The 26295-nt window shown below is 43.4% G+C and overlaps 2 protein-coding genes across 5 annotated transcripts in view; one reads left to right on the top strand and one right to left on the bottom strand.

The window, feature by feature from the left end:
- PARN (poly(A)-specific ribonuclease) overlaps window positions 1–5309 on the bottom strand; it is a 155372-nt gene extending 150063 nt beyond the window's left edge. Inside the window, exons 1-5 of one of the 2 annotated variants that reach the window (XM_038540300.1) lie at window positions 5145–5309; window positions 4626–4703; window positions 2676–2755; window positions 2124–2191; window positions 1958–2039 (exon numbers count right to left, since the gene is read on the bottom strand). In XM_038540300.1, the coding sequence (XP_038396228.1) occupies window positions 1958–2039; window positions 2124–2191; window positions 2676–2755; window positions 4626–4703; window positions 5145–5163 (327 nt within the window). In that variant the 5' untranslated portion in view covers window positions 5164–5309. The remainder of the gene's footprint in view (window positions 1–1957; window positions 2040–2123; window positions 2192–2675; window positions 2756–4625; window positions 4704–5144) is intronic. The other variant, XM_038540301.1, reaches the window with a different exon arrangement.
- A 4410-nt stretch (window positions 5310–9719) lies between these two features.
- The window catches only part of BFAR (bifunctional apoptosis regulator), a 30952-nt gene continuing 14376 nt past the window's right edge, over window positions 9720–26295 (top strand). The window contains exons 1-5 of one of the 3 annotated variants that reach the window (XM_038540298.1): window positions 9720–9916; window positions 10999–11047; window positions 21783–22119; window positions 23769–23973; window positions 25074–25243. In XM_038540298.1, the coding sequence (XP_038396226.1) occupies window positions 21857–22119; window positions 23769–23973; window positions 25074–25243 (638 nt within the window). In that variant the 5' untranslated portion in view covers window positions 9720–9916; window positions 10999–11047; window positions 21783–21856. Of the gene's footprint in view, window positions 9917–10935; window positions 10959–10998; window positions 11048–21782; window positions 22120–23768; window positions 23974–25073; window positions 25244–26295 lie in introns of those variants that run through there. The other 2 variants (XM_038540297.1, XM_038540299.1) reach the window with 2 other exon arrangements.

The following is a 26295-nucleotide window of genomic DNA, read 5'->3' as shown; positions in this document are numbered from 1 at the left end:
TAGAGAGTGTATGCACACATGTGTATCCAAGCGATGGGGGGGAGGGGGGGAAGCAGAGGGAGAGGGACAAGCAAACTCCACACTGAGCACAGAGCCTAATTCAGGGCTTGATCTCACGACCCTGAGATCATGACCTGATCCAGAATCGGATGCTTAACCGAATGCACTACCCAGGCACCCTCCATTGTCAATTTTAGACAGGAGTCTCTGGCCTATCCAAATCCATCATATCTTTTTGTTTGTTTTTTAAGGAGTGGGCTGGCAACTAGAATTGCATTAAGTGTTCCAGGTGTAGCCACAGAATACCTTTGTGTGACGGGCAGAGTTCTTCTGATCCACTTCCAGGGCATATCCTAGAGTATCAGTACTTTTGTTGGTATTTAGAACAAAGCATCACCCCTAAGGTGTCTCATTGCCAATATCTGCTTTTGCATAATCGATGCCTGCCTAAAGTTGCAGAAGCCATGTACATTTCTCTCTTCTCCTGATATCGCTAGAAAAATTTTATCCACACCAACTGCCAAACAGAGCCTATTTTTCTCTCATTGAGAATCAACAAATACTATTTAATTAGTATCCCCTAATAAGGTAGTTGGTAAATAACTATTAACTGAATGCAGGATAAAGGCCTACTTGCTAATTTAAGAAACCAGGTTACAAGACCAAAATTCCCTTCCCCTTTCCTCTTCACCCCAGGCATATGATTAACTCATAATTTCACTTGCCTTATTATAGAAAGAATCTGGCATGGCTCAGTAGGTCAGAAGCCTATGCTCCAGGCTCCATTACTACTTACAGGCAGAAGAGAAGAAGGATGGCAAAACTCAAATGAACATTGCTGAGAATTGAGCACCCAAGATAGTAAAGGAAAAGAGATCAACACTTGTCTCTAATCACATATCCACACACTACATCACTTATTTACATCCTCCTTATGCTTTATAACAGATTATTAAGAGAACAGAAAGAGAGAACTGATATTTACTGAGTGGCTACCAGGTGAGCTACAAAATCCTAAAGGTGATGTTCTTTTTTTTTAAAGATTGTATTTATTCATTAGAGACACAGAGAGAGAGGTAGAGACATAGGCAGAGGGAGAAGCAGGCTCCCTGATCCCAGGATCCCGGGATCAGAACTTGAGCCGAAGGCAGACGCTCAACCACTGAGCCACCCACGTGCCCCTAAAGGTAATATTCTAAAGGTAATGTTCTAAATCCTTACCTTGGTTCATAAAAGTATCCCCTCTCCTCCTCCAGAGGAAACTGTGGACTCTCTTAACTGGGACACTTGGGTAACAGAACTGAGAAAATGCACTTTAGGCCCTTCTGGGTTCTCTTTTTAAACAGGATACACATATACTCTGTTACTCTAGAAAATAAAGCCCTACCCTTGGAGATGTGTACATAGAGAATGGGGCAGGAAAGCCTGAAGGACCTGATTTAAAGGTTCAAATCAGGGGGAGGATATTAAAAATCCCAAACAGAAACACATTACAAACCCATGTTCCCAAAGTCAGCTTTGCTAGTAATAAACCTCATGTTCGGGTTTCCACCTGTTTACCTATTGCTCTTACCCCTTGATTCTAAAGGAAGGAGGAAAAGAGCAGTGTCATTAAAAGCGGTATCATTAATTTGCAATCCTAAGGGTGTTTGCTAAAAACTGAAAGTTAGTGGTAGAACCAAATTTTTAAAAGAATTCTGGGGGGAACCCTGGGTGGCTCAGCAGTTTAGCGCCTGCCTTTGGCCCAGGGCGCGATCCTGGAGTCCCAGGATCGAGTTCCGCATCGGGCTCCTGGCGTGGAGCCTGCTTCTCCCTCCTCCTGTGTCTCTGCCTCTTTCTCTTTTTCTCTGTCTCTCATGAATAAATAAAATCTTAAAAAAAAAAAATTCTGATTCCACATTTCCGCACTTGCCTCATCAGCACTTCATAACAGAAGAAAATCAGTTATGCTACCAACCTGACAAACAAACTTGACATCTGGTGAGGACCTATTGAAAGGTTTCGGGAATACATAGAAGTTAAATGACTTTGTTATATACCTGCGGGAAAGAAGACAAAAGGAGACTTAGTGGGTTACATGACTCCATGAAAAAAGAAATCTGCCGCTTGTTAAAACAACCTACTTTGAATCTGTGTAGTCATACTTAAAAGTGCAAAGGCCAAACTGAAACAGCAAAAAGTCCATGGAATGCTGGAAAAGGGAAACAAAACACCGTCAAATGAGCGTTGTATATTCAACGTGAGCATCAGTACTCTCAATCAGGTGGGCTTTCTAACTACTCAATTTGACTTTTAACAGAATACTTTCGATTACAACAGATTACACATTGCTCATCAGAAGCATTATTAATTTACATATGCTTCTTAATTCCTTTCCCAATTAAACACCTATCTACCAACCAAGAGCAAGAGCATCATCTTAGGCCTATTTCCAAATGATTAAAATAACCCCCTTGTATTTCCTACATATCAAATTAACACTGAAAATACTAAGCCTTCCCCAAAATGTTTTCCAGCAAACAATTATTTTTGCTGTTATTTTTAACATCACTAAAATACATTTCATAGCTGGGGTAGAGAATTTAACATGCAAGTTTCATGATGATATTTCTTTATAATTCAACGTAAGGAAGACCAATATGGGGGGAAAAAGATGTTTGAACACATCCACTTACCTTTTTAAGCTTCTGATACCTTTCTTCTGGAGTGTCAAAACCATTTGTTAGTGCAGTGACTGAAGGTCCATCACTGATTCCTAATTTTAAGAAAAAAAGGTCAGTCCACTATTCAACAGCACATAATTTCCTGTTCTTATGAATTAAGATTAATCGGAAGTGCTCCTTACTTTACTTTTCCAAAATGAGAATTAATTTCACTGGCCATCAAGCTAAACACCGTAATAATGGATTTAGAGATGTGAATGCTTTAATTTGATCATATGCAGTACTACTGTCTAAAATAGGTTTCAAAGGTGCCTGGGTGGCTCAGTAGGTTAAGTGTCTGCCTTTGGCTCAGATCATGATTCTGGAGTCCCACTCAGTGGGGAATCTGCTTCTCCCTCTGTCCCTCCCCCAGCTTGTGTGTGCGCACATATGCACTCTCTCAAATAAAGATTCTCTAAAAATTAATAAAATAAGTTTTAAAACACAATAATGATTTAAGAAAGCAATCTGTAGGGCAGCCCTGGTAGCTTAGCGGCTTAGCACCACCTTTGGCCTAGGGCATGATCCTGGGGACCCGGGATCGAGTCTCGCATTGGGCTCCTTGCATGAAAGCCTGCTTCTCTCTCTCTCTCTCTCTCTCTGTGTGTGTCTCTAATAAATAAATAAATCTTTTTTAAAAAAGCAAGCAATCTGTAGGATTTTTTTTTAATTTTTTTATTTATTTATGATAGTCACACAGAGAGAGAGAGAGGCAGAGACACAGGCAAAGGGAAAAGCAGGCTCCATGCACTGGGAGCCCGACGTGGGATCCGATCCCGGGTCTCCAGGATCGTGCCCTGGGCCAAAGGCAGGCGCTAAACCGCTGCACCACCCAGGGATCCCCAATCTGTAGGATTAAATAAGTTTTGTTGCTTTCTAAAGGATTAACGCGTAGTCAGACATCCAGCAATGTTGAAGTATATTATTGTTAGAATATCAGTCTTGATCAACAGTTTGTAGTAATATCTATACAACAAAGAAATTTTGAAGGTCACAGAGAAAAATGATTTCTGGTGAAAACTCAGCTTCCTAGGGAACTGACTCCAACTAGAAACCTCAGGCTTAACGGTGAGTATCATATTTACCCGAGCACGGATTCCTTCAGAAATGGGTTAAATTTTTAAACACATAAAGTCAGGTAGCAAAAGTGGGTACCTGCACCAATTGTTCATAATGACTTCAACAACTCAGAAGTTAGTCCTCTATCCCCAAAGGGGGGGGGGGGGGGGGCTTTGCAATTTTAAGTGTTGATAATTAACACACACACACACACATTCATGCTGAGGTAGGCAATAAACACTTCCACCAATGCATAAAGGAATACCTTCATTTACCTATAAGAGCCTGATCCTAAAGTCAAGTCACAAGGGAAAAACACTGTATGATTCCACTTACAGGAAGTGCCTAGAGTAGTCAAATTCATAGATAGAGAAAGAATGGCTGCTGGCTGCTGGCTGCTGGAGGCAGCAGGGAGGGGAAAATGGAGAGAATTACTGTACAATTAGTACAGAGCTTCAGTTCAGGAAAATGTTAAAGTCCTGGAGATGGATGCAAGACGAGCTGAATGTGCTTAATGCCAATGCATTATGAAATCCATTTCAAGATGGTTAAAATAGTAAATTTTATGTCATGTGTATTTTACCATACACACACACACACACACACACACACAAAGCCTGACCTCAATCCTACCACGTGCATGTCAAACAACTTTTAAGCTGTGCCCAAATCAAGATCTCGATCTGCAACCCTCATGGAGCTTCAACAATCCCAGAGCCACCGCACCTCTTCCAGGCCTAAACGGAGAGTTCTACAACGCCCAAGGCCACAAACAAGGAGGAGTGGCCAGCAGGCTCGGGGTCTGACCGTCGGGAAGAGCCTTGGCTACGCATTGCTAGCTCCTGGCTTACAAGCGAGGGATACCTGAAAACTCCCCATCGATGGCGAAGAAGTCGGCCTCCTCTATGGCCTCGTACACTTTGTGAAGGTTACTCTTAAAATCTGTGAAGAAACCGAGAAGAGGCTCAGAACCGGTGGCCTGGCTTCCTGCCCAAGAGCTCCTAACGGGAGAGGAAGGAAGGGCTGGGGAGACTCTGAGACCTCGGGCGGGAGGAGGGCAAGGCGGAGAGTATGAAGTCCCCGAGGGGTGCACGGCTAGAGGGGGGCAGGTCCCCGGTGGGTGTACCGGCCCACAGGAGGGCACGTGGGGGTGGGTGCTCTCAGGCCACAGAGGGGAGGGGGGACGCCCGGGCAGGAGGGCACGGGACAGAGAGGGGCAGGCCCCCCCCCCCCAGAAAAAGCTCACAGACTTAAGGGGAGGCAAACCCCTAAGGGGCTGCCCCAGCCCCAAGGCCCCGCCAAGCAAACCGGCCCCGGCCTGGGCCTAGCAGGCCGGGTGACGGGGGTCCGTGGGGCTGGGGGAGGTGCACGCAGGACACGCACTGCTCCTGATTATCTCCATTCTGCAGAGTGGCCAGAACCGCGGCCCCGCCCGGGGCCCGCCTCAGCCGTTCTACTCGCAAAGTTCCGCGGGGACCGCAGCAGCAGGCAGCGGAGGTGGCGGCGGCGGAGACCGCGGCGGCGACTTCCGGAAACAGCGCGCGCCGGCGCGCGTCACGTGAGCCTGCGTCACGGCGGGGGCGGGGCCGAGCGGGGCCCTAGCGCCTCCTTCCAGGGAGAGGGGAGGGGCGTGGCCATGGGCATCCCCGACGCGTGGTCTATCTCGCCCGCGAGGCCGGGCGTAGGACAGTCCCTTCAGAAGAAGTGTGTTCGTGTCTTAACCCCCGGTGAGGGAGCACGTAGTCCCTGGAGACGTTATGTGCCTCACATAAAGTGAGGAAGAGGAGGCAAGGTCCCTGCCCCGTTGGAGCTTCCCTTGGGACGGAAGGGGAAGGGCAGGCAGGAATCAAACTTGCCACTTGGAAATGCAATCAGCGCTGTGAAGAGGAGGCTGGTGCTACCATAAAAATAATGGGAGGGGGGGCAGCCCGGGTGGCTCAGCGGTTTAGCACCGCCTGCGGCCCAGGATCCTGGAGACCCAGGATCGAGTCCCACATCGGGCTCCCTGCATGGAGCCTGCTTCTCCCTCTGCCTGTGTCTCTGTCTGTCTCTGTCTCTCTCTCTCTGTCTCATGAATAAGTAAATAGTATCTTTAATAATAATGGGAGGGGAGGAAAAAAAAGAATAGGAGGGAGGGCTATTTAAGAGAGGCAAAGAATGCAAACCTGAGACTTTTCGTTTTAAGATTTTATTTATTCAGGAGAGACACCTAGAGAGGCAAAGACATAGGCAGAGAAGTAGGCTCCCTGCGGGGAACCTGATGCAGGACTCCATCCCAGGACCCCAGGATCAAGACCTGAGCCAAAGGAGGTGCCCCCCCCCGCCAAAGCTGAGACCTTTATCTGCTGCCGTAGTCAATGGGACTGGCGAATGAAAACAGAGGAGCTCTTGCTGGTTAGGCTGATTGGGAGTATACCGTTGAATCTCAGAGCCTACAATGGTGTTGATACACAGTAGATGCTCAATAAACCTAGGCTGAGTGCATGAATTCACTTTTATCTTTCACAAAAGCCGACTCTGAAGTTGATTGGAGGACCTGCTTTCCATGGCTAGGTCGACCATTGATTGGGTCTGGAGGTATTCAACCTTCCTAAATCTCAATTTTCTCATTCATTAAATAGGGTTGAAGATAAGTGGTGATAATGTCTGTGAATTTTAGAGTACTGTATAAATAAATGTAGATATGATTGGAGTTTTGACTTGTCACAATTCCCCTGCATTCACATCTCTTAGTTTGAGATATAGTGTGTAAAAAAATTTTGCATGTTTTTTTAAAAAAATAATCGTTTTCCCCAAAAAGGAGGTATTAAGTATTCTAAAGCACACACAAAAGGGTCTGGACATGTTTTCCCCACCAATTCCCTCCACAAGTTCATTTCTCTGGCCTCATTCAATAGAAATTTCCATATAGGTAATTATGTTCACCATCCCCAGTGTGAACAGCAGAGACTAAGTGTGAATTCTAGAGTTCAGATGGAACGGGAAGGAAAAAAACATATGTTAGGTAGTCAAACTTCAGGTTTGAAATATCTCTCTGCCTTCTCGTCTCAGCTTAAAAAGTCCAATACAGAGATACAGAGACTACTAGACACATATGGCCACTTAAATTTAAATTTCAAGTAATTTAAATAATTGTAAGTAATTTAAAACCTAAGTAATTTATTTATTTTTTTTTAATTTTTATTTATTTATGATAGTCACAGAGAGAGAAAGAGAGAGAGGCAGAGAGGCAGAGAGACATAGGCAGAGGGAGAAGCAGGCTCCATGCACCGGGAGCCCGATGTGGGATTCGATCCGGGGTCTCCAGGATCGCGCCCTGGGCCAAAGGCAGGCGCCAAACCGCTGCGCCACCCAGGGATCCCTAAAACATAAGTAATTTAAATAAATATCAAAACTTACTACAAAGCAATAGTAATCAAAACAGGGTGGTATTGGCATAAAAGAAAGACCTAGAAACCAATGAAATAGAGACCTCCAAAATAAACCCTTGCATATATGGACATATGATTTACAAGTATGCGGAGATTATTCAATTCCAAAAGAACAGTCTTTTCAATAATAGTTTTGGGAACACTGGATATCCACATGCAAAGAATGAAGTTAGAGCCTTACTTTATACTATTTAAAAATTAACTCAAAATAGATCAAACATCTAAATATAAGAGGTGAAACTATAAAATTGTTAGTATAAAACATAACACAAAAACTTCATGACATTAGAGTTGCAATGATTTTTTTCTCAAATATAATGCCCAAAACACAGGCAACAAAAGAAAAAATAGATGAATGGGCCTACTGCAAAACTGAAAATATTTGGGAATGAAAGGATTCTATCAACAAAGTAAAAAGTCAACCCATGGAATAGAAAAAAACACCTACAAATAATATATCTGATGAGGGATTAACATCATTAATATATAAAGATCTCCACAAAATAAAAGAACTCCATAATTCAATGACAAAGAAAATCTGATTAAAAAATAGACAAAGGACTTGTATAAACATTTCCCCAGAGAAGACATACAAATGACCAATAAGCACATGAAACGATGCTCCATATCACTAACGCAAATCCAAACCATAATGAGATACCCTTTCACATCCCTTAGTTAAGAAATGTAACTAAGGTCACTTAAGCACCTGCCCTCGGCTCAGGTCATGGTCCCAGAGTTCTGGGATCAATCCTTGAGTCAGGCTCTCTGCTCTAGCGGGGAGCCTGCTTCTCCCTCTCCCTCTGCCTGCTGCTCCACCTGCTTGTGTGGGCTCTCTGTCTCCATCCAATAAATAGATTAATTAATTAATTAATTAATTAACTTTTTAAAAAAGAAGTTGAAATCATGTGTGTTGTTGTGTGCTGCTGGTGGGAAGGTAAAAATGGCGTGGCCACTGTGGAAAACAGCATGGGGTTTCCTAAAAAATTTAAAATAGAATTATCAGGGATCCCAGGGTGGCTCAGTGGTTGAGCGCCTGCCTTCAGCCCGGGACATGATCCTGGAGTCCTGGAATCGAGTTCCACATCAGGCTCCCAGCATGGAGCCTACTTCTCCCTCTGCTTGTCTGCCGTTCTCTGTATCTCTCGTGAATAAATATAAAAATAAAATCTTTTTTTAAAAAGACAAATACAATGTGATTCCACTCATATGGGGTGCCTAGAATAGTCAGATTCACTGAAAGAAGACTAGAAAGTAGAATAGTGGCTCCCAAGGCTAGAGAGGAAGGTGGGGGTGGGTGGGGAGGACAGGTTGGAGTTGTTTAACAGGATGGAGTCTCAGTATGGAAAGGTGAAAAAGTCCTGGAAATGGACTCTAGTGAAAATTGCACAACAATGTGCATGTATTGAATGCCACTGGACTGTCCAGACTCTTTTGTGTTCTTTAGAATACTTAATACTTCCTTTGGGGGACTGTACACTTAAAATATGGCTAAAATGGTAAATTTTGTTATGTATCTTTAACCACAGACACACACACACACTCTAACCACAGACACACACACACACTCTGACACCAAGTGCCAAATTTTTCTCCGGGGGGAAAAAAAAAAAAAGTTGACACACTCCCTACACTAGCCCAGAACCAATCTTTTAATTCTTTGCCAATTTGATATGTGTGTGGGGGGCAGGGGAGGAAGGAGGGAATGTCATCCCAAATGATCAGTTTAACAAACCTCCAGGCCAGTGGTTTTATTTATTTATTTATTTATTTATTTATTTATTTATTTATTTATTTATTATTTTCTGGGGCCAGTGGTTTTAAACCAGATAATCAGGGACGCCTGATGGCGGGGGGGGGGGGGGGGGGGGGGGGGGGGGGGGGGAGGGAATGTCATCCAAATGATCAGTTTAACAAACCTCCAGGCCAGTGGTTTTATGGCTTGTTTGTTTATTTATTTGTTTGTTTATTTATTTATTTCTGGGGCCAGGGGTTTTAAACCAGGTAATCAGGGACGCCTAGATGGCCCAGGGCATGATCCCAGGGGTCCTGGGAACGAGTCCCACATCAGGCCCCCACAGGGAGCCTGCTTCTCCCTCTGCCTATGTCTCTCCTTCTCAGGAATAAATAAGATCTTTTTAAAAAAAAAAAATAAAAGCAAAACACAATCTATTCTCAAGAGACCAAGACACTGGGAGAAAAACATGGTGATAAAGTCATTTTAATTCCAGTTCTTAATACTGCAAATGGAACTTCAGCCAAGGTCCTGGGATTTTTCTGCCTACCATACGAAGGCAAAAAACAAACAAAAAAACTAACAATAAAAAAAAAAAACGGGCACTACAGTGCGGTCTTATAATATTTCATTTCTGGAGGAAGCTGTTTCCTCCAGACACAGAAACACGCTCCCGGGACGACCTGAACGTGACACCCGCCTCGCCCTCGGGCTGGAACAGCCCAGCCGCAGCCCTGGAAAGGGCGGGATGGGAGTGGCACGCATGCGCCCAAGTCCTGGTCCGGGGAGTGGCCGCTCTAGGCAGCGGGGAGGTCGCGGGGTTGAGCGGGCTGGGCGGCGGGCGCGGCTTCTCTATGGTCGCGGGCCGGGGGCACGCTCCTCCGCAGTGAGGCCTCGCTCACTTCCGGAAGTGGAGCGGCCTCCTTCTCCGCTTCCGCGGGGGTCCGGGAGGCGGCTGGCGGCCGGGTGGGCCCGGAAGGAGCGCGGAGGTAAGCGCCGGCGTGGCAGGGAGGCCCGGGCTGGGTATCCGGGCGGCGGGGAGGGACGGGTCGGAGAGGGTGCGCGGGGCTCCAGGCAGGCCGGGTCCCGAGCGGCGCCGTCCGGGCCGCGGGGCGCGGACCCCCGGGCGGCCGCTCTTCCGCCCGCGTCCTTGCCCGGCGGGTCTCGCCTGCGTGCCCTCGGGGGTCGGGCTCAGCTGGCCGCTCCGGGACCTCCCCGGGGCGGGAGGGAGGGGGCATCGCTTCCGTGCACCTGGGCGGGCGGGGGACGAAGGGACGCCCGCCCCGCCGGAGCCGCAGCCGCAGCCGCAGCCGCAGCCGCAGCCCTGGGCGGCGCGTCCAGAATCCGTCAGGCCCCTGATAACCTGGGCTTCGGCGGGTCCGGCCGGCGAGGCAGTTCCTGCCCGAAAGCGGAACGATGGCTCCCGTTATCAAACAGGGTAACGGACGCGCACAAAAGGCAACAGAGAAACCGCAAAAAAGTCGCGCTGCGTTTCGGCGAGAACCCAGCCGCTCTGATTCCGCGGCTCCTAATGGGAACTTGTGCATAAAGGGAGTTTTCTTTAAAGAAAGAAAAAAACAAAAAGAGGGTAACCGAGAATCGGGTTGCGTCTTAACTGAGGATCTTTAGCCGGTCGCTGGGCGGCCACCCTCCCCTCCCCCTCCGCCCCCCAACTTTGATGGAGAAGAGAAAGAGCCCCGACGCTGTCATGCCCTCAGCTGTCGCCGTGGGGTCCTCCCTGCTGTAGCCCATTGGTCGGTCCTTTGGAGGGTGGTCTTGATGTCACCCTCGGAAAGGCCAATAGGAGGAAGAAGCACTTTCCTCTCTTCTCCAGGCACAGCCCCGAGCCGGCGGCTCAGGGTGCACGTGTGAGTTTAGGTGGTTCGGTTTGTTCTTGTCAAAGCTGTTTCGTAAACAGCCAGTCTGGGTGTCAGATGTGTTCTGCGTTTCTCTGCCTGTCTGCATAGACGTGCTGGAAAGACTTCGTGCCCTACCGCTTGGCGCTGACCCTACTCACGTAACCGGCACTCCGTAAGTGCCAACTGTTAATAGATCTGTTGTTGTTCTCTAGGCTCTCTTGAGTACCCGTGGATAGAGTTTACATCTAAACCTCCTTCAAGGTAGATATTATTATTATCTTGGACTTAAGAATGGGGAAGAGGAGACCCGGGGAGAATAACTGCGACCTGTTTGGAACTCACTTCTCTCTGTTCCTAAGAACTGTTTTGAGTATACAAGGCTCTCCTGGGAAATTACAGTCCAGGAGATGAGGAAAGACGCACAAATCAAAGTTACATGAATGCACAGAGGCAGGAAGGGTTAATTTGATTTAAAGGTTTTATTTATTCATGAGAGACACACAGAGAGAGGCAGAGACACAGGGGGAGAAGCAGGCTCCCTGCGGGGAGCCTGATGCTGGGCTGGATCCCAGGACCCCGGGATCACACCCTGAGCAGAAGGCAGATGCCCAACCACTGAGCCACCCACATGCATCTTGAGAATTTGGATCTTGTCAGTTGAATACTTTTGACCCAGTGAAGGTGTGGAGCTGCATTACAGATGATGGGAACAGTGTGTTACAGAAAAATGGACCAAGGAGCAGGAATTAAGAGATGGGACCAAAGTGTCATTGGTAACTAAAGAAGTAGGAGATAATTATAATAATAATATTAGCTAACATTTATGTTGCACTTATGTGCTGGGCACTATTCTGAGTGTGGTGCATCTATTCATTTACTCCTATCAACACCCTTATCACTAATGTAGTATTAATATCCCCGTTTTATAGTTGAGGACACGGAGGCAGAGATTAAGTGACTTGCCTGAGGTCACACCATGAATTGGTAGAGCTGGGATTTGAAATCAGTCTTTCTGGCTCCAGACTTTCTACTACTCTACTTAAAAATTTGTATTGGGGCTCCTGGCTGGCTCAGTCCATAGGACATGGGACTCATGATTTCAAGGTCATGAAGTCTAGCTCCACTATGGGCATGTAGCCTACTTTAGGGGGAAAAAAAAAAAAAGCCTCATTAAAAAGTTGTGTTGATTTGTTTAGCATTCCATAAAGATTCTTAAATGACAAGCTTACAATTATGAGCTTTAATTTCTCATGGTCAAGAAGGTTTTGAGCAAAGGAAACATTTGATTGGAATTTTGCTCCAGGAGGATGATTCAGACATTGGAGAGAGGAGAGATTGGAGAGAAGAGGAAATGATGTTGGAAGTGTTATTTGAACTTTATTTTGCTCACACCTTACCCGTACCTTGTCTGAAACATATTTAGGTATATATATTTATTTATTCGTATGCAACAGCTCTCTAGTCCCCAAATGTCTGTATGCGCAAGCATCTCCTAAGGGCTTTGTTTATTTATTTTTTAAAGATTTTATTTATTCACGAGAGAGAGGCAGAGACACAGGCAGAGGGAGAAGCGGGCTCCATGCAGGGAGCCCAACGTGTACATTCCTGGGCCTCTCTCTCTCAGATATCCTTATTCAGGTTCACCAACCTTGCAGGTGATTCTGTCAGAGATTCTAAAGAAATTACTACAATAGGGGGTCAGATATACGTTGATTTGATTTTCATCTGCAAATGTCCAGAACCCATCTTTGTGCCAGCTACTTCAGGTACAATAATAGAACTCCATGGCTTGATACCTGATCTAAAAGAGCTCAGAATTTGATTAGAGAGGGAAAGACAACTCAAACTGATAACTGAAGTCTGCTTACTGACCAGTTTTTTCAATCACAAGTTACTGACATCTACAGCATTTAGTACAGGATAGGTCACTGAGTATATGCCACGTAACATAAACAAAATCAGTCTCGGAGAGCCAGAACAGCCTTCTGTGTGTTGTTCTGCCCAGTACCTCTCACGAGCAGTAAATCATGCCTCAAAGTTCAGGCAGCCAGTCAACCTCCTGTGAGTTAGCTAGCTACCTTTGCCCTGGTAATTTCTGACTCCTTCCAGAAAGAAAATCTGTTTGGATAAGAGTTGGTATGGTAAGAGCCCGGAAATGCTTCTCTTGTATTAATGAAAGCCAGTTTCTGCCACCTACAAGAAATACACATAATATTCTCTTTAATATGTGTGTGTGTGTGTGTGTGTGTATATATATTATATATATATATTTTCTTTTTATTGCTATTTCTTACCCTTGCCTTGCTTACATGTGGGCACATTTCTTTGTATCTCATAGTCACTAGAAGTGTGCAGTCATTCTTTGGACGTTTAAAATGTCTGTAGTAATTCTACTAGTGTATATAGTGGTGTCTCCAGAAGTAGGCCTGGGGTGGCAGAAATAGGCACCCCGTGTCTTTTTTTTTTTTTTTTTTTTTTTAAGGTTTGTTTGTTTAGTTATTTATTCATTTACGTAATCTCTGTTACTTAATCTCAGTGTGGGGCTCAAACTCATGACCCTGAGATTAAAAGTTGCATCTCTTCCTACTGGGCCAGCCAGGTGCCCCTCTAACCCCTATTTCTATTGTGACTGCTTCTGCTTATTTATCTCATGGAACCCCATGCTCCCTAACAGCCACAAGCTGGAGTTCGTGTTCCAAAACGCAGTGTTCTCACATCCTAGTTTATTTTCTCCAGTTTGGACTTCGCAGCTTTCTAATAGCAGCATAAAGGAGCAAATTAGTCCTTCGAACCATTAGCTATTACTGATTATGTTATTGGGATAATATAGAGTTACGAGGTCACATTTTATTGAGACCATGATTCAGTACCTGACTCTGCCCTATATTAATGACGTCTCCATTTTCTCATCTGTAAAATGGAGTGAGAGTAATAATTATCTCATAGAGTTGCGTTTCACATTATAAGGACTCAGTAAATATTAGCAATGGTCATTATTCTTTGTTGTCGTGTAATTTGTAATGACAAGGAATAAATAGCCTATTTAAAGGCCCATAGGAAGCCAAAGTTTCTGTATTCTTGCAGTGAAACATCTTTGCTAATTATGATTGAGATTATATTTTCAGGCTGGAATCCCAATAAATTAGTCTTCCAAAGGATTATTCCTAAAATGCTGGCATGTACTCTTGTCACAGTAAACATTTTGTTGAATAGAGGTAGAACTGTAATTCTATGCCAGTGAACAAAGCACTTTGAAGATTATGACTTCTAAAGAGTTATCAGTCATTACATGACATCTTTATAAGCTAAGGTATAAAAATTCTCCACTGAGGGACACCTGGGTGGCTCAGCGGTTGAGCACTCGCCTTCAGCTCATGGCGTGATCCCGGAGTCCCAGATAGAGTCCCACATCGGGCTCCCTGGAGGGAGCCTGCTTCTCCCTCTGCCTGTGTCTCTGCTTCTCTCTGTGTGTCTCTCATGAATAAATAAATAAATAATCTTTTAAAAAAATTCTCCACTTAAACTCAGAATTAATGCATTCCTCTCTGATAAACTCAATGCAAATTATTGTATTAATTGCTCTTGGGGTTACTGAGGCATCGAACAGGTGATAGCAGTGCTGCAACCTCCTTCCAGAGAGTAGTCGGTTAGATGAACCCACAGATAAGTAGTTGATCAAGGCAAACAATTTTCCTTTCAAGGGAGCAGTAGCCAAGTTCCTTGCAAGTTCTTTTTTTTTTTAATTTTTTTTTTTATTATTTTTTTATTTATTTATGATAGTCACAGAGAGAGAGAGAGAGGCAGAGACACAGGCAGAGGGAGAAGCAGGCTCCATGCACCGGGAGCCCGACGTGGGATTCGATCCCGGGTCTCCAGGATCATGCCCTGGGCCAAAGGCAGGCGCCAAACCGCTACGCCACCCAGGGATCCCCCTTGCAAGTTCTTTAATCACACAGAATAATTGGGAGATTGTATCTCAGCCCTTTTTCTTCCTTCATAGATTTTTCAGATAACTATAGCATGTCAGTTAGGTATTTCTTTGGGGGAAACCTAGAAAAGGTTCCAGTGATAGAGATCTTGAAATTGCCCAAGTCATCAGACTGTGATAATTGTTACCTATCAGTTGTGCCAACAGACCAAACCCTATGAACGTTGAAGAAGAAATCAACTGTACAGTGTGTTCATGTTATATTTTACGTATTTGTGTTTTCCAAAGCTTTATGCCATTTCTGGACACTGAAATTTTAGAGATGGTATTTTCCTCAGGAAGTAAAAATCTCTCCAGGTGTTTTAAAAGTTACATTGGTGAGATATCAGAACAAATTGTTGATTATATGGCATGAGCATGAGAACCTTTGGGATTTCTCACTTACATGGTGGGAAAGTGTCAGACATATGGACCATGAAGTGGAAGAGGAGACCACATTTACTGAATGCTTCCTATGTGCTAGTGCTTACATGTGTCTCTTTAATGCTCATGTGAGGTAGGCGGTAGGAACCCCATTCCTTTCTATGTTAATGGGAGACTTGGCGAAAGTGAGTAATTTGCCCACAGTCTCATGGCTAATAAACAGTGAAGCTGGGACTCAAAAACTGTCTGGTGATTGTAAAACTGAGGTGTACACACCATTGTTATATGGTGCAAATAAACATCGGAAAAAATTATACTGTTTCTCAGGGCCAGGAAGTAAATAACTCCAAAATATTAAAGCAGGTGTCGCAAAGGTCTATACTAAATATTTGATATATGGAAGAGCCCACAAACTCTCACTTAATTCATTTTGACCTGGGTCTCTGGATATAATAAGACTAAAGCCAACTTAGAATTTTTAGACTTGCTCTCAGATCCATCCAGAGCCTTTCACACATAGAACCTACTGAACATGGATATCTGGCCTCTGAAGGTAAAGGAGAATAGAAGCAGTAATTTAGAAAACTTTTTGGAAGACCTTATAGGCAATCACTTTCTCAGCAATGATTGTAAACAACCTGCCCGCAAATTAAGGGGCAGGAAAACTGTAAGCTGACACAACTAAAGCATGCTAGCCCAAGACCAGGTAACCCAAGAAGCATCATACACTCCTCAGTAGACTCTGAAGGCATCACCTAAGGGAGAGGTTATGAAAACACAAATATTCACACAGATATGCCCGAGGTCAGACAGGAAACAGAAATGAGGAAAAGTGAGTGGGTGAGGACTAGCAAACCTGAGCGGGGCATGCCCTATCTGAAGGGTGTAGCTTCAGAGTTACCTAGCTCAAGCTGATTCTTGTCACTCCATATGACATCCTAGTCATGCCAGATCATCTGACTTATTTCAACAGAAGCCAGAAGTCTGGATTTTTATATGAAGTCAGATTTTTTTTCATTGAATTGCCGGTATTGAATTCAAGAGAAAGGGAGAGAAGAGGAGGAAAGAAAGAGAGGGTAGGGTAAGAAAGAGGAGCACCATGTGAAAGCCTGTCCAAAAGCCAGATGTCACCACGATAGACTTGGTGGCTGCCCATGCGGAGACTGTTCCAGGACACAGAGGGTGGAAGTTCACGACAGTAATATTGCATCACTGTGGAAAGGCTCACCAGGTAGCTCATTATAATAATCACTCTAGGAAGCAGAGGGATGTAGAGCATTAAAAACTCTTTATCCTGGGGGCACGTGGGTGGCTCAGTCGGTGAAGTGTCCTGCTCCTGATTTCAGCTCAGGTCATGGGATCGAGCCCTGCTTCAAGCTCTGTACTCAGCACAGAGTCGGCTTGAGATTCTCTCCCTCCCCCTCTCCCTCTGCCCTTCCCTCCCACTTGCACTATCTCACTCTCTCTAAAATAAATAAATTTTTGTTAAGTCTTTGTCCTGGGGCACATGGGTGGCTTAAGTGTCTGACTGTTGGTTCCAACTCAGGTCATAATGCTAGGGTTGTGAGATCAGCCCAGGTGAGGCTTTGCACTCAGCAGAGAGTCTGCTTGGGATTCTTTCCCTTTCCCTCTCCCTCTCCCCTGCATGTGTGAGTGCTCTCACTCTCTAAATGTTAAAAAAAAAAATTTTTTTTAAGTCTATCCTGGTGGATAAACAGTAGGTTTTTTTTTTAATATTTTATTTATTTGTTAATGAGAGAGACACAAGAGACAGAGACATAGGCAGAGGTAGAAGCAGGCTTTCTGCGAGGAGCCTGATGTGGGAGACGATCCCAGGACCTCAGGATCACGCCCTTAGCCAAAGGCAGATGCTCAACCAGTGATCCCTACATGGTAGTTTTTAACTTCATTCGGGTAATCCTCTTTGAAAGCCTAACAAGTATAGATTTCCTTCAGGCAAGTGGTCATATTACACTCATATGAACAAACACAACTTTGGCATGTAATTTTGGGGCATGTCAAGAGACGTGCCAGATATCAGTTGAAGATGCAAATTTTGATTCAAGAAACCACAACACCTCAGAGTGACTCAGTCTCCAGAGGTTTGCTGTACTCTTCAATTCTGTGGTGGGCAACCTGTCATTTTAAACTCACCTCTGTTTGCAGTTTCACAGACTTTTCCAAACTCAGGCATTCTCCCTCCTTAGTTTTGAACTAGATAATTAACACTTGTCATTTCGTGTGAGGCTTAAACACAAACCAAAGTGTATCCACGTGAACCAGGGCACCAGGGGTGGAGAATGGAATTAGTCCGTCTGTGGTCCCCCCCACCCCCATCACCTACCAGTCCTCTCTGGGGTCTTTGAGAGGAAAAAAGGACAGGGGGCCACAGGGACATTCTAATGCGTACTTACTTGTGAAGGGACTCCTAAAGAGCCAGCAAACCCTCCCACGGCTCCTGCTGTGGGCTGAGTTTATAGAGAACATCTATAAACATCCTCGAGAACTGGTCTCCTCAAAGAGGCCTTTAATCATTGCCAGTGCAGGAGGATGTGTTGACCTGCTGTTTGGAACTTGAGTGTCTGAGCTACATTTTATCACTTAAGAGGTGCTTTCTTCCTCTGAAAGTGCTGCTTTCCCTCATGGAAATAACCCAAATGCAGCCAGACAGAAATAGAAGACATTAACTGACTTTGGTTAAGACGTGTATTCTTTCTCCCTTAGCTTTCGCATTTTGGATTGAGGGTAACCTGAAGCTAGCAACATTCCTAAGATGTAATCAAAGTCTGTGCTGTTTTTCTAGTTTGTTAAAGACAATTTTTTAAGACAAAGTTAGTGGCTACTTCAGCTTTTCAAAATACAACTTAAAAAGACATTTTAGATGCCAGCGTGCGGTTTGTTTTCTCCCATGAGAAAAAAAAAAAACAAACTTTCAGAGCCTGTAAGCTAGGAACCGCTTTTACCTCCTAGTTTTAAAAGGCTAATTGGTGAGAAATGACAATTTCTCAGTACATATTGTCAGTTCTCTGCAGATCACTTTGAAGGCCTCCTTGACCTCCTTCCAACTACAGTTTTGTATCTCCAGCTGCTCATTAGACACATCTATTTGGAAGTCATCATTACCTCAAACTCAACTTTTCCAAAACTCCACTTCTTTTTAAGATTGGCCCCATGCAGTCACAGTGACCCATTTCTATCACAAGTACCTTTCTTCTTCCCTAGCTCTGACACCTAGGCAGCATCTTTGATCATTCTTTCTCTCTAGTCACAAGAACCCATACATTATTTTCTTAATGTCTCTCAGATACATTGATGCCTTTATCACCTTTCATTCCTTTGCTCTTTTCATTTTTTGTTACCTTTGTCCCAGAGTGATAAACATTTTATTTCTAAGTTATCCTAGTCTTGCCCTCCTTCCTGAGGGATTTGTCATCCTCAAGCACAGCTTTGCTGATCTGATTGCCCCTGAAACGTTTATGTAGACCCACCTGTCACTAACTAGGCACAAAAGCCCCCTGTACCAGACCTGTCACTCTAGGGTCACTCACTGCTCCCCATGAAAAAACACAAGCAGTGCCCACATCAGGCCCCTCTTTTCTGACCCCCTGCCCAGCCCTCATTGGAAGCCTTGGGATCTTTCCTCTGACACTGAATCCAGATGAGATCCTGAATGTACCTAAAGGGCCTGCACACTGCTCAGCTCATAGAATCTCAATAAATAGCAGTGGTTCAGGGCACCTGGGTGGCTCATTTGGTTAAGCGTCTGCCTTTGGTTCACATCCTGATCCCAGGGTCCTGGAATCAAGCCCTGTCTTGGGGTGGGGGGGGAGGGGGGCTGCTCAGCGGGGAGCCTGCCTCTCCCTCTGCCCCTCCCTACCCCTGCTCTTGTAAGAGCGCTGGCACTCTCTCTCAAATAAACAAAATATTTTTAAATGATGATAAGTAAGTAAATAAATAGCAGTAGTTCAACTATTGTTTCCTAGAATACTGTTCTCCTCGTGGTGGTTGTTTAACCAATATTAACCAGATAAAGGAACTACTTTATCAGAATGATTTATTTTTCTAAAATCCTGTATAAGATCTCCTATTTCCTTAGCAATTTGAAGAGACTGCCGAAAGGAAAACACTTAGGAATTTTTTTAATGTTCCTAAACATACAAATAATAAGCAAATAGAATTATCAGAAATGATTTAGAGATTGTCATTAAGAACATTTATATGAACTCTTCCAAACAACAGAGGTTTTTTGTTTTTCTTTTTTAAGATTTTATTTTTAAGTAACCCCTTTTACTCATCATGGGGCTCAAACTCATGACCCCAAGATCAAAAATCACATGCTTCACTGACTGACCCAGCTAGGTGCCCCAGAAAAAACAGTTTAGGCCTCTACAAAAGATTTCTCCCTTCTTTACTATTATTTATTATTGTGAATAACTGTGTTAATTTGATTTACTATATTTTAAATTTTTGTATCTTATGTTTATCTTTTAACTTTACATTTATCTTTGCCTAATTATCTTTTTAGTACTCATGAGGAATTTGTATTCTGCTTTCACACTGAGTTTAAAATTCAGTTGTGTTTATTCTTTGAGTTAAAAATCCCCCGCTGGTATTGGGCCAAAAGGAATGTGGGTTTTTTTTTGTTTTGTTTTTACAATTTTGTATATATATATTTTACAATTATTATAACATTATACATTTTCATTAAGAACAACTTGATAAATACAGAAAACCAAAAGAATTGCAACCCTTCCCACCCAACATACCCACAACCACTACAAATACTTCACAGTATTTTCTTCTAGTTTTTGTTCATAGATTTGCCTATTTATTTATTTATTTATTTATGAAAAAGAGTTGTGAGAAGGAGTCAAGAAGGAGGGAGTGGGAAAGAGAAAGTACCTTAAACGGACTCTGTCCTGAGCGCCGGACTTCACCAGACTTGATCTCACAACCTGAGATCATGACCTGAGCCAAAATGAAGAGTCAGTAGCTCAACTGACTGAGCACTCAGGCGCCCCTAGATTTGCTTAAAATATAGTGCTTTCTATATAAGTGTCATACGTCACTCTGTAAAAGGTAATACAATTTGGGGCCCCTGGGTGGCTCTTGGTTTCCACTCAGGTCATGATCTCAGGGTCTTTAGATCCAGCCCCAGGTCAGGCTCCATGCACAGTACAGAATCTGTTGGAGTTTCTCTCTCCCCCTCCCTTTGCCCCTCCCCACTCTCCCTCTCTCTTTTCTAAAATAAATAAATCTTTAAAAATAAATAAAAGGTGATAAAATTCTCATGACTATATTTGGAAAGCAGGTAACTTGCTACCGTATATGGTTTACTTACCATGTGCTAGACTCTGTACAAGGCACTTCCGCTTGTATTCTCATGCTTAATTCTTAAAACCTCCCAGTGGGGATCAATGCTATTACCACCCCTACTTAGACATGAGGAAGCTGAGTCCTCACGAAGTCCAGTCCCCGCAGCTCGTGAGTGGCAGAGAGAAAGAATGCAGGCAGCCCAGCCCTGACGCCTGTTTCTTAACCACTGTACCTGCAAAGTGGAAAACTTTGAGCCATTCTCTGCATGAGCACTATGGGTGATGAATAGTGATTGACATACTTTGTCTTCACAATAGCAAAGTGGAGAAACTTCCCAGCCAGCGCCTGCTTTGTCCTAATACCAGAAATGGTATGAAGAATCATTTCATTAGCTGCTGTTCACACCATACACTACATATATTTACACCATACACTCTCCTTGCCACTTTAACTGTCTCTGATCCTCACAAGAAGCTTTGAAGGTTTCTGTTCACCATCGTTACACAATTGAGAACACGGGATTCAGTAAGCTCAAATAACTGAAACATAGTCATGGAGTGCATGATTGATGAGAAGCTGGGATTTTAACTCCATGGTGTTCTGCACCATACTGCCTCTCTATAAAACAATCTACTAAGACCCAGATAAAAATAAGAAGAGTGAGGTCCCTTGCTGTTTGCTTACTAGCAACATTAGTATGTTTCTCTGGCACCAAACTGGCCAAATCCAGAGGGTGTGATGTGTGTTGGGTTGATTTGGGGGAAAGGGTAAATGGAGCCCCAGGGGAGTTTACCTGGCACAGGGCCCCTCTGAAAACAAGTTTCACTTACTTCCTGCCTGGTACTCTTTCTGTGAGAGTATCTAAAAGCACATGTTTATGAAATAATTACCTAACGGGAAGGCAGATTTGTTTGGATTTTTTTTAAAAATGCATTATTTACGTGAAGTACATCTGTTATTGCCAACTCCAGACATTTTACTGGCCCAAGAAGCTGTTTTGGTTTTGCTTTTGTTTTTAAATCATACACATGAAAAGACTTGAGAAATTGGGGAAACAGGCCAGAGAAATTATATTTTCCAAGTAAGTTAGTGCAAAAGAAAGATCTCGCATTCTCCACCACCCCAAGTCTATCAAGCTTTACATTGTTTTGCTTCCCCTAATTTTCAGAAATATGACAGAGCAGAAGGAAATTCAGTGAGGTTTATTGGTTTATGGAATGTGAATTTTTAGACATTAAATTGGTCACATTTAAAAATCAGCTTTGGTAGAATGGCAGTAATCTCAAACTGTGTGTCCTAGTTCTGTTGTCTTTTTTTTTTTTTTTCTAGATTTAATGATGCTTTACAACAGTTTTCTAAGTCTGAAGTTTTCTGTGCCTGCGCATCCCAGAATTTGCTAAGAGATGGAAGAGTCTCCGCAAAACGATCTGAACGCAGTGACCCATGACAACGATGATCCCCTCAAGAGCACCAGCCCTCAGATTTCTGTTAGTGAATTTTCTTGCCACTGCTGTTATGACATCCTGGTTAACCCCACCACCTTGAACTGTGGGCACAGCTTCTGCCGGCACTGCCTAGCTTTATGGTGGGCCTCTTCGAAGAAAACAGAGTGTCCGGAATGCAGAGAAAAATGGGAAGGTTTCCCCAAAGTCAATATTCTCCTCAGGTAAAGTTCAGTCCTTATCAGTAGCCCATAACAGCTGGCACAATGTGTTTTCTCTTCATGGGAGCAGCTAGGTTTGAGAAGGCCAGAGGTGCCGAGCTGCCCCCCACCATGGTCACATTCTAGATCTGCTGGCGTGTGTGAGGCAGGGAGCTCAAGGACTGCAGATCCAGACTCCCTTATGGGTGACCGTGATCTGTTTGTGATTTTCATAAAGGAGGAAAAGAAATTCTGGTTATCAAACCATTGCTTATAATCCTTTGTTGTATAACACTTTTTATTGATTTGTATCCACTGAGAACACCCCAGATCTAATAGAGAAAGTGATATAACTCCACAATTCTGTATAATTCCTTTTGATGCTGATTTTCATTCATCATCTTTGACTAATCTCTGTTCCAGTTTTTGTATCAATAGAGGTAGTTTCCCATGCATCGTCTCATACAACAAATGGTAAGACCTTTCAGGTAGTAGATTCTGTTCTGCTTCTGTTCATAATATTTATAATGTACTTGTGAGGTCTTTGAGACCTAGCTTTTCTTCTATTGCCTTGATACCTACAGAATACCAGAAAATTCCAGGAAGACATTAACCTAACATGCTTTTTCTATTCTTTTTTTTTTTTTTTTTAAGATTTTATTTATTCATGAGAGACATAGAGAGGCAGAGACCTAGCCAGAGGGAGAAGCAGGCTCCCCATGTGGAGCCCAATGCAGGACTAGATCCCAGGACCCAGGGATCACACCTGAGCCTAAGGCAGACGCTCAACCACTGAGCCACCCAGGCGTCCCTAACCTGCTCTTTTTCATCTGAGACACATTGACAAACTCTTTGCTCTTACCTGTCAGCCTTGTTAACCTAAAGGTCAATCTTATGTTGAAGGAAGATTCTCTGATTATGTGTAATTGAAAATGAAGAGAGCTCTATAGTAGGACCTAATGGTTTCCCTCTTACTACTCAACTCTACTTGCTTTCCTCTTTATGAATTAATTTTTAATAATATCAGCAATACATAGAAACCTTCATTTGTTTATCTTCTTTTTAAAAGATTGGAATTAGTATTGATAAAGTTAAAGACCCCTTTGACCTCTTCTTCCCCATCTTGCCATCTTTCCTTCCCTTTTCACCCAGTCATTTCAGCTATGAGTTAGCTATGATTTCCTTCAGATTTTTTTGTATATATTTTTTATTGGAGTTCAATTTATCAACATATAGCATAACACACAGTGTCCTTCAGATTTTTAAAAATACTTTCAAACATTATGTATCAATAGGAAATGCAAGTATTTCCTCACATCAGTTGTGCACTATCTACTCGGTTCTACAGTTTACTGTTTTCATTCAATGATACGTATGTCTTAAATTTATCCATCTTGATACAAGTGAAAGCAGTAAATTCATTTTTAGAACTATGTAGTGTTCCATCATGTGAATAGACCATGTTTTATTTGACCGTTTCTCTAACAGTGGACATGTAAGTTGTTTCAGATTTTTTGCTGTCATCAACAGGGCCATAACTGACCTTCTTGTCTGTTCTTCAAAAGTGCTTGTATATTATGAAATATTGAATGTTAGTTTGATTTTGGCTTCTAAACATTATAAGTATATTTAGACAAACAACCATCTTGTGATTTTTTTTTTCCTCTTCATAGGGATGCCATCGAAAAATTATTTCCTGATGCCATTAGAATGCGATTTGAAGACATTCAGCAGAATAATGACATAGTCCAGAGTCTCGCAGCCTTTCAGAAATATGGGAATGATCAAGTTCCTTTAGCTCCCAACACAGGCCGAGTGAATCCGCAGAGAGGCGGGGGATTCTTTTCTGGAGTGCTCACCGCTTTAACTGGTGTGGCAGTAAGTTTATCACTGTGTTTCTCTGCCCCCTTCCCTCCAGTTTCCACTGAAGTCAGTTCTGGTTTTTTGGTTTGTTTTTTTTTAAGTCAGTTCTGTTGAAATTGATGGCATACCTGCATGTGATGATTCACTGCATGCCTGGAGATCTGCTGGGTTGTATGATTTTTCCAGGATGCTACATACTCAAGTAGATAATGTGATATTCAGAGCCCAGTTATTGTTAGCTTTATTCTGTTTCATGCTCTTCCTAACCTCTGCAATAGCCACCATTATTATTCCCATTCTATCTGTTTATTTCTTATTATTATTGTTATCATTATTTTTAATGTAAACTCCATGCCCAGCATGGGACTTGAACTCACAACCCCAAAATTAAGATCACATGCTTTACCGACTGAGCCAGCCAGGCGCCCCTATTATTCCCATTTTAAAGGTAAGAAGACAGATGCAGGAAGGTGTTAGAACTGGAATTCAAGACCATGTCCACCCTGATGGTCAAGTTTCAAGCCCAGCACTTTACTAACATCCCATGTAGAGACTGTTTTCTTTCTTTCTCTTTTTTTTTTCTTTAAAGATTTTATTTACTCATGAGAGACACAGAAGAGAAACAGAGACATAGAGGGAGAAGCAGGCTCCTCACAGGGAGCCCAATGTGGGACTTGATCCCCGGACCAGGATCACGCCCTGAGCTGAAGGCAGATGCTCAACCACTGAGGCACACAGGCATCCTGAGACTATTATTTTCTTTTCAGTTACATGCTATAACAATTTCAAGATTACAAATTTTCCAGCAAAAAAGGAACATAAGTCCATTAAATCAGCCAAGATGTTAGAGTCAAGGGTACATTGCCTCCAGATGCTCTGCAGTGAGTTCTGTTCCAGTCCCTGATCCCTTAGGGTGCCCCCACTGGCAATGAGAGGATCCCACTGAGACTTCTGCTGCCCAGCCCTCTGTGGCAGTGGTGTTGCTATGCTTCCTTGCACCGGCTTGCCACCATTCCCTCCATCCTCAGCCTCTTCCTGCCCCTGCCCCACACTCACATATTGAGGAGCTGGCATCTCTGACCTTTCTGTGTGTTAAGAGCTTTCCCTTTGCCCAGGTGGTCCTGCTTGTGTATCACTGGAGCAGCAGGGAATCTGAGCATGACCTCCTGGTCCATAAGGCTGTGGCCAAATGGACAGCAGAAGAAGTGGTCCTCTGGCTGGAGCAGCTGGGCCCTTGGGCCTCTCTCTACAGAGACCGATTTTTAGCAGAAAGAGTCAATGGAAGGTAAGAAGCAAGGTCTTCTGACACTTTTTTTAAGCTGCTTTATTGAGATATAACCCACATACTATAAAATTCACCTGTTAAATTGTGCAGGCCATGATGTTTAATATAGTCACAGATGTGTGCAGCTATCACCACAGACTAGTAGTTTTAGAACATCTTCATCACCCCAAAAAGAAAGCTCTTACCTACCCTTTTACCATCAGCCCTCATGACCCCCTCATGACCCCTTCCCACTCCCGGCAGCCACCGTTTCACTTGCCCTCTCAATGGATTTGCCTGTTTATGATATCTGTTATGAATGGAATTGACCTTTTGGGTCTCGCTTTTTCACATCCCAGAACATTTTCAAGGCTCATCCAAATTGTCACGGGTGTCAGTGCTTCATTCATTTTTATGGCACAGTGATATTCCAGTTTGTGGCTGTGCTATATTTTATTTATGCATCCTTCCGTTGGTGGACGTTCTGGCTGACTGCATTTGGGGGCTGTTAGGAACAGTCCTGCTGTGATCCCCTGGCATACCAGCTTTTGTGTAGACCTGCATTTTCAGTACTCTCTTATACTCTCTTAGAGTGGAGTTGCTCAGTCATAAGTAACTCCTTAAGTTTACCTTTTTTTAGTAGCTGCCAAACTGTTTTCCAAAGCAGCTGAATCATTTTATGTTACTGACATTTTGTTTGTTGCTTCTTCATTATAAGAGGAACATATATTTGCTGGTTATTTAAAAATAAGAATGTAGAACTAGAGGGTGTTGGAAGTGAAATACCCTCATAATTCTACTCTTCAGAGAAAACCGCCATTGTCATCTTTCTGGACATTTTTCCAGGTTTTTTTACATGTTTATACGTAGATACATATAAATGTATGTTATTTATTGGTTTGTTTGAAAATACAATTATACTAAACAGACCTACGTTTATCTGTATGTGTATGTATATGCATATGTATGTGTATATATGCATATATACTGGAGTCTGTTTAATTCATCTCTACCAAAACAAATCTGAGTTGCTTCCTTTTTCCTATTCTAGGCAATTCCAAGCAATGTAGTAG

The sequence above is a fragment of the Canis lupus genome, chromosome 6, assembly GCF_011100685.1.
Source record: "Canis lupus familiaris isolate Mischka breed German Shepherd chromosome 6, alternate assembly UU_Cfam_GSD_1.0, whole genome shotgun sequence".
NCBI classification, from domain to species: Eukaryota; Metazoa; Chordata; class Mammalia; order Carnivora; family Canidae; genus Canis; species Canis lupus.
Note: the sequence above shows the minus strand (reverse complement) of the source record. Positions and strands in the feature narration are given on the sequence as shown.